General features: G+C 32.9%; 2 protein-coding genes across 6 annotated transcripts in view; one reads left to right on the top strand and one right to left on the bottom strand.

Moving 5' to 3' along the window:
- The window catches only part of LOC113400289 (uncharacterized), a 215,511-nt gene that overhangs the window by 93,539 nt on the left and 107,551 nt on the right, over positions 1-14,421 (top strand). The window lies entirely within an intron of this gene.
- The window catches only part of LOC113400262 (protein split ends), an 84,439-nt gene that overhangs the window by 16,603 nt on the left and 53,415 nt on the right, over positions 1-14,421 (bottom strand). For 2 of the 4 annotated variants that reach the window (XM_064217435.1, XM_026639772.2), the window contains exons 3-10: positions 6,331-6,516; positions 3,504-3,759; positions 2,597-2,923; positions 2,144-2,434; positions 1,229-1,429; positions 836-954; positions 623-745; positions 17-155 (exon numbers count right to left, since the gene is read on the bottom strand). In XM_064217435.1, coding sequence (XP_064073505.1) covers positions 17-155; positions 623-745; positions 836-954; positions 1,229-1,429; positions 2,144-2,434; positions 2,597-2,923; positions 3,504-3,759; positions 6,331-6,516 — 1,642 coding nt within the window. The remainder of the gene's footprint in view (positions 1-16; positions 156-622; positions 746-835; positions 955-1,228; positions 1,430-2,143; positions 2,435-2,596; positions 2,924-3,503; positions 3,760-6,330; positions 6,517-14,421) is intronic. The other 2 variants (XM_064217436.1, XM_026639773.2) reach the window with 1 other exon arrangement.

Here is a 14,421-nt window from a genome sequence, read left to right as displayed (position 1 = left end):
TAATGTCGTGACGAACCTTTGACAGTTTTCTTTCCTCAGGACTGGAGTCACGTCGATGTTTGTGTCCACGATGTGGCGATACAACAACTGATTGAAGTCTATCTTCATATGTTGCTTCATCTGTTTGTGGACTTGAACCTAATTCATCATATACCCTGGAATAATTAAACTCTAATTTAGTAAACCTTTGTTCAAAGCTTGTTTTGTTGTGAAATGTCATTTTTCTTTGCTAACGTTTTTATCTCTACTTAAATAAAAAAGCACCAACATCTATTCCTACACATTCCTGTCTGCAAATATATTCCAATGTTTTTCGAAATTAAAAAAACTAATTTTAATAACTACATGTCTTTTTACTTTAAGTCTTATGTTATTAATAAATTTGAATTTTACAACCGAACCTTTTTTCATTATTAGTACAGATTTAATTTGTAATTTAGATATATATGACTTGAATAAATATATATATTAATTTAAGTCCAAGTTGTGATATTTATACTTGACTCCAGTTCTTTTATACAACACAGAATTAATACCAATGCCATGTAGACCATAAAATATAGACTGCCAAATATATTACTCAATACGATTTTTGTATTAATTTTGTATTTTATCTGTATACCTGTATCTTCGATCAGCAGCATAATCAGCAGGATCGTAATGATCATGTGCATTATAACGGGGTGTTCTTGAGGACGAACGACCGAAGCTCGGAGCTCGAGATCGCGGTGCTCCTACGTCGAATCTTGAAATAGTAATAAATAATAATATATATTATATTACTGCTTGCATACAATTTCTAATATGCGATACAACACAAAAAACAATCACAAACCGTATTGACTCGTGCCTCGTAGCCGGCAAAAACCGACCAGGAATATCGCTGACTACTCTTTCCGTGCCCGCTAATGCCGCAGATCCGCCATGTTTTTCTAATTGTTCATAGAAAGCTTCCTGCAAAAAAGAACGTTTATTTAGTTACGCATTAATTGTTACTGAGTTTTAAAATGTTTGGACTAAGTTCTATTGCAATATTTAAAAATATTTCGCCTATTCTAATTTGACTTAAAGTTGAGAGAAGTTCTTACAACTTTATAGCACTCCTGACAATATTATGTGAAGATGAATTAAAGTCACTCTTTTATGGAGTTTCTCATCAAAAATAAAAAAATCTCATTCCTAAAACTCTACACTATTGGTCAACAATAGATCCATGTAAGTGTGTGACCTGGCACTCTCTGGAAGCGTAGTCGACGCAGAGGCGCGGATGGTCGGGCTCGGCGGCGGAGAGCTGCGCGGCCACGCGGCGCAGCTCACGCACGGCGCCGCCCGCCGCCGCCGCCTGCTCGAAGTGCACGAGCGCCGCACCCGCCGCGCGGTCCACGCACACCGACGTGGCCGCGCCGCACCGCGAGACCGCGCCCAGCACCTGCGACCATTGCGGACCTTCGATCTCTGCTCGGACTGCCTTTGAACCGAACGCTTTCGGTGGCACGGTTATAACTGCGAGCGTTCGATGGTAACAATTTCTCGGAGGTCTGCGGTACTTTGCTCTTTATATAGAATCGTATAATATATTAAGCGGACCGACCCAAACGAATACTAGTAAAACATATATCAGATGATGAAAAAAAATTTTCTTTGTCAAAAGAAATCGCCACTAACGTAGTAACGGTATCGACAGTTCAGCCTAATCTATTTGTTAAATCTTACTCCTCGTCAAAGTATAGATACCATAATCGCCAACTCTGTGCCAATAAATTCGATATATTAGCTATCATGTTTAATATTTCTATATTTTCCACAAAGGATAAATTATGTTGCGTACTAACATTGATATTAAAATTTTACAATAACAAAACATTTTTTTTAATTTAATTAATGTAATATTAGTTAATTTTAAATGTAACATTTTAATTTTAACGTTTTAGTTGTTAATAACTTAAAGAAAGATATCAATCGGCGAGATTATTGAGAGAAGACCAAAAAATAGGGTGAATTTACACACTCCTTATTTTTGAAGCCTACTAATAAAAAAACTTTCAAACTTGCTAGCTTATTTTAAGCTTGAAGACTTGAAGAGCTTGTGACTAAATAAGAATTTAATTTATGAAGCATGTTTAAAATAAATATCAATATTAACCTGCTTTTCCGTGTGCTCCGTGAGGCCGTCGACCCAAACGCAGGTAGTGGCGACTGGTTTCCCGAAACCTAACTTGACCCGTGAGCTGCCAACGTACTCGCCATCCATAGCCCGGATCGCTTCCACAACGCTCGAGATGGACGCGTACTGACAGAACGCGTAGCCCGCTCCGCCGCCGCTTCCCTTCTTTATATCGATTTCTATTATACGTCCAAAGTGCTTGAACTTATCTCTTAATTGTTGCTGGGTTACATCTTTTTCTAAGTTTCCGATAAATAACGTCCTTGTTGCCTGTGCCAAAAAAAAAAAATTGAGACATGTGTTTTATACATTCTCCTGCACGATCGGCTACTTCTGGAGGTTTGCTGCCATGGAGGATATTATACGGCTTGACCGGGATATCAAATGCGTATTTAAAATCTATGAAAAGTCAAATATCAAAAATGTGCCCACCTTCGGATGGTATTCATCAATATCAGTCTCATAAGGTTTCGCCGACTCCGCATCATCGTCGCAACTTTGGTGAGGTGCCACTGAGATCTTGCAACCAAAAAAAAGCTTATCTTGAGACACTTCTAGTGCCTTTTCTACGTCGGACGGCTTTTTAAAACGGACAACCGCATAGCGATCAGCATTCTGACCAACCACTTTGACCCACACCACCTTCCCATGTTTTTTGTATTCATGATAAAGACCATCTTTAAGTGAGCTATCGGTCGATCTAGTCGGCAAATTTCTTACACATATCGCAAGAGGTCTTCCGTTCGCCGTTGATGGCCACTGCAATGTAAATAAAACCACTAGTAAATTAAACTTCATGAATTTTAATCGATGCTTATTTTTGCTAAATTTTATTTTTTTCAAATATGGACTAATCTATCCTGAATAATAAAAACCGTGCATTATATTTGTACATAAGATCAAGTATCCCACTCACTAGATATATCATTGTTTTGAATTTTCAACACACATCTTTCGAATGTTTAACTACATTCGTTACATACATTTTTTTTTTCAAATATATAGTCGAGCCTGCATATTGACTACCTGAGAGTAAGATTTCACCAACGCTCATAAACATTGGAGCCGTAAGAAATATTAAGCATTCCTAAGAACACCAATCCGCCTTGGAAACAAAGATGTTATGACCTCACTCACCCTTCAAACCGTAAGACAACAATGCGGAATATTGCTGTTCGGCAGTAGAATATATGATGAGTGGGTGGTACCTACCCAGGCAGGCTTGCACAAAATTTACCACCAAGTAAACCGGATTGGTTTTCACACAAATATCCGTAATAGATGAATTCCTAAATTCCTTAATTAAATGTAATATAGCTTATGTTTTATATTAATTAACCTGATGCGGATGCGGCGGAGGCGTTCGTCTCGCATTGTGGTGCTGCGGGTGGTGGTGCGTGGCCGGCGTAGACGCACGCGACGTGTCGCTGGGCTCGGGCGAGCTGGACTCGGAGCGCGAGGAGCCCGAACCTGAGAGCCTTCGTCGCCGCTCCGTGCCGCCGCCGGGCGTACTGGGCGTGCTCTCTCCGCCCGCAGCGCCCGTACCGCCCGCCCCGCCGGCCCCGGTTGCGTACCATCGGTGATGAGGTGTCGTCCTGCAACCATAAATCACACAAAATTGACGTTGTTTTTATTACGGTCCCTTATTTAACTTTTACACCTGTTAGTATATATAGCTCAAATCTTTCAACTAAACTTTGAACTAGTTTCAATACAAATTTTTTTGTTTAGTTTTTTTTAAAATAAATAAAAGCTTGTTTAAAATATGTGTATGTATTATTTTTAAATTAAAACTAGAAAGCAAAACAATCCGATCGCACCTTAAAAAGTACAATAAATCGAAACGATATCTTATTAAATTAGTATTAATAATAATGTAATTTTATTTAAGTGTAAGCAATTAGCAGTCAATATTATTAATTTAAATCCTTATTAATATTATAAATGCAAAAATGAGTTTGTTTATTTGTTATTTTCATAAACGTTATAATAGTAGCGAAAAGACATTGAGTACATATTACCCTCCCATCTACAACAAAAACGGGCGATGTGTCCGACGTAAACCAATAAAAATATTGTGCCTTCTTTCACTGACTTCACTATATAATTTACAGGTTGAAAAGTTTTTTTCGCATACTATAATGAGCTACTTAACTACTCATCAAAAAAGTTTTTTAACCTGCTTCGTTCCTCCGTACGTACTAACGGCATAGTTGGTAACCTGAGTTTTATATATCCTTATGTTTTTCAATTATATTCTTATATAATTGAAAAACATTATATTAGAGCTGTACAACTTTATAGACCATAACAAATAAAATGTTTGCCTTTTATGCTATTTTAAATAAAAGTATGTTTTATTATCTTATTGTAAAATATAATATTAGGTACATTAAAATATTTGTGGTAAAAAACCCGCTGCGTTTCTAGCAGCGGTTCTTCTTGGATGGTAAATCTTTGACACTAGTAAAACATATGTATTGAATAAGTACCTATGATCCCGCCGCGTCTGACTGTGTTCAAACTTCATGAATATGTTTTCAGGCAGACTAATTCCCACAGACGTATAAATTTATTGTGAAAATTAGTCGATTTGATGATATTTCCGGATTAAATCTGACATGGTGACAAAGATTTTCATGGTGTAAAATAGGACGAAATGTAACGATATACAAGGTAGAGCCTAAAGCATGTTACCCATATTATTATTATATATGTTATTGTTGTAGTATACTACATGCAAAAGATGTATTGGCGTTAATGCTATTCAGGAAGTTGATTAAACGAATATTTAATAAACTGGCTGGGTTGACAATTAAAAGGCTAATTAATATTTACTCCAACATCTGCAAATGTATAGAATGTATATTTTTCGTTGCTCTCAATTTTTTAATAATCCTAAGGGTGATTTTAATTACATCTATGTTAACATTATCTGATTTTATAATATATATAAGGCACACCAACCACTCGCCAGCCAGACTCTGTACAGCGCCTTCATGTTTATGTTATTTACTGGCTAGTGGTTAGCGTGCTTTCAGTTCAGTTACTTTTGCCGCGACCTGCCTAAGAACTGCTCAGAGTGTCAACGATTTGGTGACTTCTTGTGATTATTTGTGACTTTCGTGACTATTTAAAAATATATTATTATTTTTTTAAAGGTTGTCTCGTTATTTACGATGCCCACGTACACACTACATATGGACGTTAAGTAAGTAGAATAAAGTCGTCCGAGGACAAATACAATATAATCGTTAACAAAATTCTAGATCAATTACTTAGTTAAAATATATTTTCTACTTTAACGATGATATGCTATTACACAATAAACTCATTATGCTTGGCATTTTAAGCGTCATTAAAAGTATAAAATTATATAGGAGGATGAAAAATTTTTACATGCGCCGTCGACTCATGTAGAAAGGAACAAAAACACGATGCAAACTTAATTCTATCGCAGCATAGTGTACCTATTACTGATGCGATTATCTATAATCTAAATTAACAAGTGCTAGTAAAAACTTTCCTTAAAAAGATGGCAAAAATATTCCAAAAATTATAACCATTGTTTGCCTTGATAAAATTTATAAATCTTAGTGAAACTTATATGTATTTATTTTAGACATACTTATAAATAATAAAATGAATAAATTTTGTTTTTAAAAATATAAATATGTATTCGATTTCGAGATATAAAATGAAAAACCTTAAATATTTGGTAGGATTTTCTCGATACATACAAGAAGTCATATATTCAAAATTTATTACTAATACTTAGAAACTTTAATTTAACCAACCGATACACGGGATCAGATCGCTACGTCAAAAAAAACAGTTAATTTAACATATATAAATGTTTCAGTTTTGAATTAAGATTTTATTCTCTTAGATCGATTACAACCCTCTTACATTTTAAAACTATCCTCTCGTGGCAGGTGACATTCACTTGAAATTATAAATACGTGAATTTATAAATAAAGGCAAAGTAACTTCTATTAATTCTATGCAATTTTTAGATTACCATATAGTTAACCCGACTCACCAAAGCACCTTTGAATATTTATATATATAAGCGAAATTAAAATATAATAGCTCAATAAGGTTCGCGTTGACCCATCGCCATGCTCGAATATGAAGATATATGATCACGTTGTTTTATATTAAACCTTTCAACATTTGAAGGGGGCGTAGCATATGGTGCTGTGGAGCTGTTCCTCTGGTACCTGCCGTATGCCGCAGGGGTGTTACCACGACGGCAGAACTCAGTCGCGCTGTCGTTGGTGCCTCGCCAAGTAGCCGGCGCCGCAGCCGACGCAGCCATCGCACACGCGTTACCAGCACTCTCTTCCCCTCTGAAACAATACAATAATTATGATAATTATGAGGCTGTACCAATCGAAATAATTACTTGTACATGTATACCAGATCAGTTTACGGTCGTCTTCAATTAAAAATGACTTAAAGTTTAATTTAATAACAGTTTTCTAATGATAACACAATCCGCCAAAAAGTGCCCACTGTCACTTATGTGTGGAACATAACTCAGATTTCTCGTAAAACTGCTTGACTTGAGCTGTACTCGGAAAATAAATCATAATTTTCCGCAGTACGTACACTATTTCTACAAAATATCGCGACCTATATTAATTTCACACACAATTCTGTTGAGTTGCATTTTCTATCATCTAGGCAAAAAATTAACCAACCATCCTATCATCACTGAAAAAACACGAGTTGTTATACTTTAAATGAAGGTTTTTGCACTGTCACAAGCTAATTATTTTGTGTATTTCACTGGATAAATTTTACTTTTAAACCAAATATTTCGTGCTAATAAATAAAACCAGGTTAAATTCAATTAGTAAGTAATTAAAATTAGTAAGTTGATAGTAACCAAGTAATAGTATTTATATATTATGAAGAAACTAAACATTCAGTAACGATCATAACATTTTGTCAAAAACCTTGACCTTATTTGAACACAATCGTAAGGGTTAAGGAATCCTAAACTCGTTAAAAAAATATATCCAAATAAAAAATTAATTAACAAATTAAAGTTTCCATTTAAAGTATAAGGCTGAGACTTAAATGAATTTAAACATATATCGTTATGTTTAGAAATGTAATCAGCGAGGATCACACGGTCTCATCGAATAAACGATAAAAAGACGTGTTATAAAAAAACATGTGCGATATCTGTGTTGATAAATGACATGATGTGATAAATGACAATAATATGCCTTTCCTATAATATTATTAATACTTTGAGAACATTACAAAATGTTCAAGTTTTACTTAAATTTAAAATAAACGCTACTTCGAATTCTTTATAAGAATTATAAGAATATGTATATTATAGCAATTAAATAATTGCTAGAGTAAAGTTAATTTGTCAAAACTGACTTCAAGTCCTAATATCTACCAATTATTTAGTCACTATTTGGCACCTAGCACCGTTTTGTACTTACCGAAGCAAAACATTACAAAAACAGGAAATTAATAATGTAACTTTTATAAACACTGAACATAGATTGCTAGTTCTAGAAAACGACTTACTAATTCCAATAATACTTCAGATTACACATATTTTTTGAAATATATAAATACTTTTGAATTCCGCATCCCGGCTTTGCAAGGCAATACAAACCACTGTTCCTTTTATGATTCGTATATAAGGGCATTTGAAAATTATCTTTTAATTGAATGGTCGCACCACAGCGCAAATGCACGCAAGTGAATAGAATCACCAGTGGTCTTTTTCCTATAATATTTTCTAATATATTAATTTGAGTCATTCAAAGTATGAGTCATTAAGAGTTGTAAAATTAAAAAGAATCGCAAAGGAACTTTTGTGCAATAAAGGATATTCCCAAAATGTTTTTTAGCCGTGATTGGGAATGAAATAATATATATCAGGCTATTATATTTAAAATAAAAAATAAATGTCAATGTAATGAAACCAAAAAAAAGATAAACTTGAAATTTAAAAAAAATCGCTGTATTTCATTCGCGGTTGTTCTCAGGTCCGAGGTGTTTTTCTTTTCAAGCCGATTTTTCACATTTAATAGGCAAGTGAAAGCAATATAGTTCTATTATTTTATTTATATGCATAAAAACGTAATTGAAATTCATGCATAGCAAATATTACGACAAAGTTGATCAACGACACGAAACAAGTAATCTGATTCTAAACTTATCCCAGGTTAAAAGAAAAATGAACGATAACAACAGAGAATCAACATTATCAATTACATTATGTAACTACTCGTCTTATACAATCAAGTAGCGGTGCTGAGTCTCTCCATCTGTTTCACATTTTTTCTTGCTAGTTCACTTAAAGAAAGCAAAAATATTTAATTTTAGACATCCCTATATTTTTAATCTTCAAACCACGCAGATGGTAACAATTAATTAATTTACGTATTCTACTTGCCGAATAAATAAATATTCCGTTACATGAAAAATTTAAAGCGGATAAGTAATCATGCTTTGATTTCCAGAATTATACATAGCTGTGCCCGCGACTTCGTGCGCGTTTGAAATTAATAAAAATATTATTATTTTACATATAATTCTAAAATAAAAGTAACCTAAGTTATTCCTTATTAAATCTGCCAGTGTAAGTCCCGTCAAAATCAGTCCAGCCGTTCCAGAGATTAGGTGGAACAAACAGACAGACAAAAATTGATAAAAAAATTATTTAGATATATGTACCGTGTATACATACATATGTATTAGTAAAACGCGGTTATTTTAATATTACAAACAGACACTCCAATTTTATTATATGTATAGATTGTCTCTTGGCTAACCTAACTTAGTAACTGCCTTATCCTTGCATACGCGGACAGAAACTAAGTTTCTAAATAAACAACGACAACAATTCGAGTCGGCTGCTTGTTCGTATACGTTTACAAATATAAAGGAAAAAATAATTATTAAAATTAAAATAGATCAAAAACTAAGGACAAATATTTTAATTAAAAAAATTATAAAATATTTTACGATTTTTGTTTTTTTGATTGTATACTTATTACTTACAATCTTTGGATGGTGGAAACGAAATATGTACCAAAGTTTTAAAACCACCTTTTGAACTCATTTTTAAGTAAATAGTAAATTGAATTAAAATTTGATTAATTTTTAATTCGTACAGTAAAAAGTATAATAATAATTATTGGTAAATAATTTAAACATAATTAAGCAGTTACAGGAGAAGTTTTACTTATAAAAAACGAGTTAGAATAGTTCGTCACAATTTAAATAAATCAGGTGCAAAATAATATAAACCTAAAGCAAAAAGTTTTGACGGAATATTTAACTCAATATTACAAAAATTATATTATATACTTATGTAAATTATTAAAAATAAATGTTTCTGTAAAATATCTTTGTGTAACTGTAAAACCTTTTAATAAGAGGTGACTAAAAACTAAATATGGGGATATAAGCATGGTACATTTTGAGAATATGTTGGGAGGACCTACACCATTGAAATATCGAGATACTGAGAATTTCATATTCTCTAATAACTCAACTACAGATTGAAGCAGCAGTACGCTCTACTCGTACTTTTATAAAAGCAAACGAGGCCGAGGTGCTTCTGAAAGTTGATGTAAAGAATGCTTTTAACTCCTTAGATAGCCTTGCTTAACGAAATCTTCTCTAATCTGCCTGAAATTTAGCCTTACGTTTACCAATGTTAGTTCACCTTCGAAATTATTTTTTTGCTATCTAAATTAAATATTTGGTACCTACATGATGAAACTATAGGAGGTAAAATAGATGATGTTATTGAAAATTTAATTAAAATTAAAGAACAATCTGATAAGGTTGGTCTTAAATAAAATTTTTCAAAATGTGATTTTTTTTTACGGACAATTTAACTCCCAATAACATTAGTTCGGCAACGGATATATTTAATAAAATTGCACCTAACATAAAAAATCTTCATAAAGATACACTTTGCCTCCTTGGTGCACACCACTATTTGATGAAGGCATAGAGCCTATTCTTAATGATAAAATTAAAATATTTTCGGACAATGTTGACAGATTGGGCATTTTAAATTCTCATATAGCTTATACCATCTTAAAACATTGCCTTTTTGTTCTAAAATTAATATACATTCTAAGCGCGAGCCCAATCTGGAAATATCCTAGTCTTACCAATCAAATCGACGCCATCCTTAAAAAAACTTTAGAAACTTTAGAATTCTAAATTTATCTCTCAATGAGTATTCTTGGACTCAAGCTACACTTCCCATTCCATTTGGTGGCATCGGCGTGAGGAAAATTTCAAATGTTGTCCTTCCAGTCTTTCTTTCTGCTGTACATAGCATTTCAGACCTTTGTTCACAAATTTTTAAATCAAAATCAATCAAAATCACAAACGTTACTGAGGCGATAGAGACCTGGAAGGTAAAGTGCCCTAATGATGATATCCCCCTAAGGAAGTTACAAAACAAAAACTTTGGGATTCGCCATTGGTCCACGTTACACTACACAGTTTGACACAAAATTTAACAAGTGCCCAAAACCGTGCCAAGCTTCTAGCGTTATCAACTCAAGAGTCAAGTTGAATTCATTACCCTCTAAAAATCTTGGGACGCTTTTAGATAATTAATGTTTCCGCATATCGATTGGTCTCCGACTGGGAACACCGCTGTGCTCAGAGCACAGATGCCCGTGTTGGCTCTTTCGGTTTACATGGTCTCTCTTGCCCAAGGAGTTCAGGCAGGCTTTTCCACCATAGTTCTCTTAATGACACAATAAAAAGGCCTCTTGACACCATCGACGTCCCTGCTCTTACTGAGCCTCGTGGAATTAGTCGTGATGATGGTAAGAGACCTGATGGATTAACATTGGTTCCCTGGGAACGAGGACGAGTCCTTGTGTGGGACGCTATATGCGCTGACACGTTAGCCCCGTCTCATATCCGAGAAACAAAGTTAAGTGTCTTATGTCAAATTACTTTTTTGTTCCATTTGCTGTCGAAACACTTGGCCCTTGGAGTAGTAGTGCAAAAAGCTTCATCAAAAGTATAACACCTCGCCTTATTGTCTCCACTGGTGACAGGAGGGCTGGTTTGTTCTTAGCCCAGAGGATCGGAATTGCGATTCAACGGGGCAATGCTAGCATTCTTGCTAGCATTCCCGCGCGGTCAAGATTTATTTATTTATTATTATACAGTAACTATTTTTAATAAATGTTTGTTTATATTTAAGCACTTTGATGTTATTAATTCTTATGTTAATAAATACATTTAGAAATTAAAAAATATGAAAACTACAGATTTAGAGTAGACTAGATAGATACCACAAGCCGCCCGACCAAGCGTGCCCGAAGTTTGTGCTATGCCCAAACTTGTCGCGCTACTACTTTAGTTTGTGTTCGTGTACCTAATTGTGCCCAAATAAACTATAAAACATACAAACAAGAGGTTTTACCTACCATCGGTAAGTAATTGCGTTGCTTAAACATCAGTTATCAATTTTAAAATAATTTATGATGTTCAAGAATGGCTGGGATGACATCGTAAGTATAAAAACGGTGACAATTATATCTCTACTCTAAATCCCTGAACTCGAGACTTTTCCGAGAAAAGAATAACTGAAAAATAGAAAAAAAAACTCCTCGGGAGCGGCTTAACCGATTTTGATAAAATGTTTATATGCTATAATGACATATTAAACTGTCTTAAGAAAACAGCCGTGCGAGATTTCACTATGCAGTTTTTTTTTTACTTATTGTGACATGATTCGAGTAAAATTATTACTAAACCTTTTTTTTTATTTGGTGCTACAATATGTTTATTTTTAATTTGTGTCTTCTTTTATGTGTCATAATGATTTTTATTGCGTTTTAAACGTTAAAACTAAGACTAAGCAATGTAGATAATTCCTGAATTTTGCGATTTTTTAAGTAATAGTAATATTGTTTTTCCTTATTGGAATGTTGATAGGTTACCATAGTGTCTAAAAGTCCACATCATTTTAATCGTCAAATAAAATATGTTTTTGTCTTTCATCATTCATTTCGAAAGTGTAAAATTATATTATGCTTTAAAAAATGTCTTTCAGAGTATAATAAAAAAAAATACTCATCCCATTTCACAAATTAAACTGAAATGTAGACAATAATACTATTTAATGTTCACATTTTCTTTAAATATATACTTATTAATGAGGAAATGATAAATTCTTACATTTTCTGGCTTGGAAAGTTGAAATTCTCGGCTTTTCTCTACTATAATATGTATGTGACAGATTAAGTAAGAAATTATTAAATAATTAGATGACTACAAAAAAGGCTTACATTATGTATTGTATGTTTTAATCATTTCTGTAATAATAATAATTAGATTTAATTTATTTTTGAATTGTATTGATAACATTGATATTAAATAAGAGGGTACTTTGACTTTTCTGTTCATTATTGCGAATCATGTGATTTCTAGTGAGCCTTATATAAGTGATGGAAGCTCCATATAGAACACTTTTTACTTTTCCTGGAGCAGCAAGATGTTAGCATTTAAGGGGATTCTTTGTTAAAAGATTTTTTTAAAAGTAACTTTGTAATTTTTTCTATCGTACCAAATTAATAACATCGTATTTTCAAAATAACAAATAACTAGCATGTATCCTGAAGATTACCATATTTTTTTTTCATTTGGTTTACTGCACTGGATCATATACTTTTTTGCATTATAAAACTTGCATTTAGCTCATGTAGTCCCCTTAAGGTATGATATAATTTTGTGATAAAGTATAATTGTTATTGCTTGTTAAATTATTGATTATATGAATTGTTTTTTGCAATTATCAATATTAAGTTATTATTAAGGTAGTTTGTGTTAATGTAAATATTAATTAATACAATATTACGATAACTACAGCTATTATGATGGTTAAATAAATATTTGTGTTTCATATAAAATCTTTTAATGTCTTATAACCTTAAAATAAAATAAAGTAATAAAGAAATATAAATGATTCTTAAAATATCCAGACGTAATATATTAAGTGTATAAAAATAAATCTAACACATTTATTATACACATGAACCTACCTCTTAAATCACTCTATTTATTGAAGAAAACCTCTTTAAAATCCGTTGCGTAGTTTAAAAGATCGGGAATCGACTTTGTTTTATACTATATAGTATGTTAATCCGGCACCAATGACGCTGGGTCATATTGACCCGCAACAATTTCAAACGTTCATATTTCGTTTGTTAATATTACGTATTAGGTAGCTGAAGACATGACCCGATGACGATGATGATGACATGACGACATGACATGATCCTCTACTTATAACGATCATGCATTGAGTACGATACTCTCTGCACAGAGAAATAACACCGGCGTGAAGTCAAACCGGGTAAATATAACGTATAACTCAAGTGTGATATTTTCGGGACACATTATTTATTACGTAATTAGAGATTATTATTAATTTATTTTTTAATTATGTTCAGTTTTTTTACTTACGAAACCGATTACAACAATAGTAATTTAGAGCCCGATTTTCATTTGGCCTGAGCATGTGATATGTCTGAAAATTAAAATGAAATATAACTATGAATGGGAAACCGGAAAACATTTTTTTTTACTAATATAATAAGAACTATGTGTTGACCCCTCTTTTGTTTAATAAGATTAATGTTTCCTATTAGTTTTATAATTTTAATAAAAAAAAGAGCAGATTTATGAATATTGTGTTTCCAAAGTTGAATTTGAATATATCATGGAACCTGTCAATAAACGTTTTTTTTTAATAGTAATTTTCGTTTGAAGGTCTATAATTTAATAAAAAAAACATTGAAATTATGCAATTCATTTAAATTTTATCTAAAGTAACTAAGGTCATAATGACCCCGTATCATTGTTCACGTAATTATTTGCACGTCATGGCGCCGGGTTAAATGAGAAGTATGAATAATAATTTTATTGAGAAATAAAGATAAAAATATACGGCCTATAGATTCAAATTTGGATTTTTAATTGCTAAGGTCAAAATTTTATTGTAACCTGGTTTGCAGAACTATCGATAGTTTGACTTTAGATAGTTGACCTCGAAAACTATTCAGGATATCGATAGTATCGTTTTGATCAATACTATCGATAGTGTCGAAAGCTCTCCATGAGCAATAGTATTGATAGCGGCGATACTATCGATACTATCGACACTATTGCCAGCTCTCTGTAAGCAATACTATCGGTAACAGCAATACTATTGATACTATCGATAGTTT

Source organism: Vanessa tameamea, chromosome 17, assembly GCF_037043105.1.
Source record: "Vanessa tameamea isolate UH-Manoa-2023 chromosome 17, ilVanTame1 primary haplotype, whole genome shotgun sequence".
Classification (NCBI taxonomy): Eukaryota; Metazoa; Arthropoda; class Insecta; order Lepidoptera; family Nymphalidae; genus Vanessa; species Vanessa tameamea.
The sequence above is the reverse complement of the archived record's forward strand: the minus strand, read 5'-3'. Positions and strand labels throughout refer to the sequence as shown.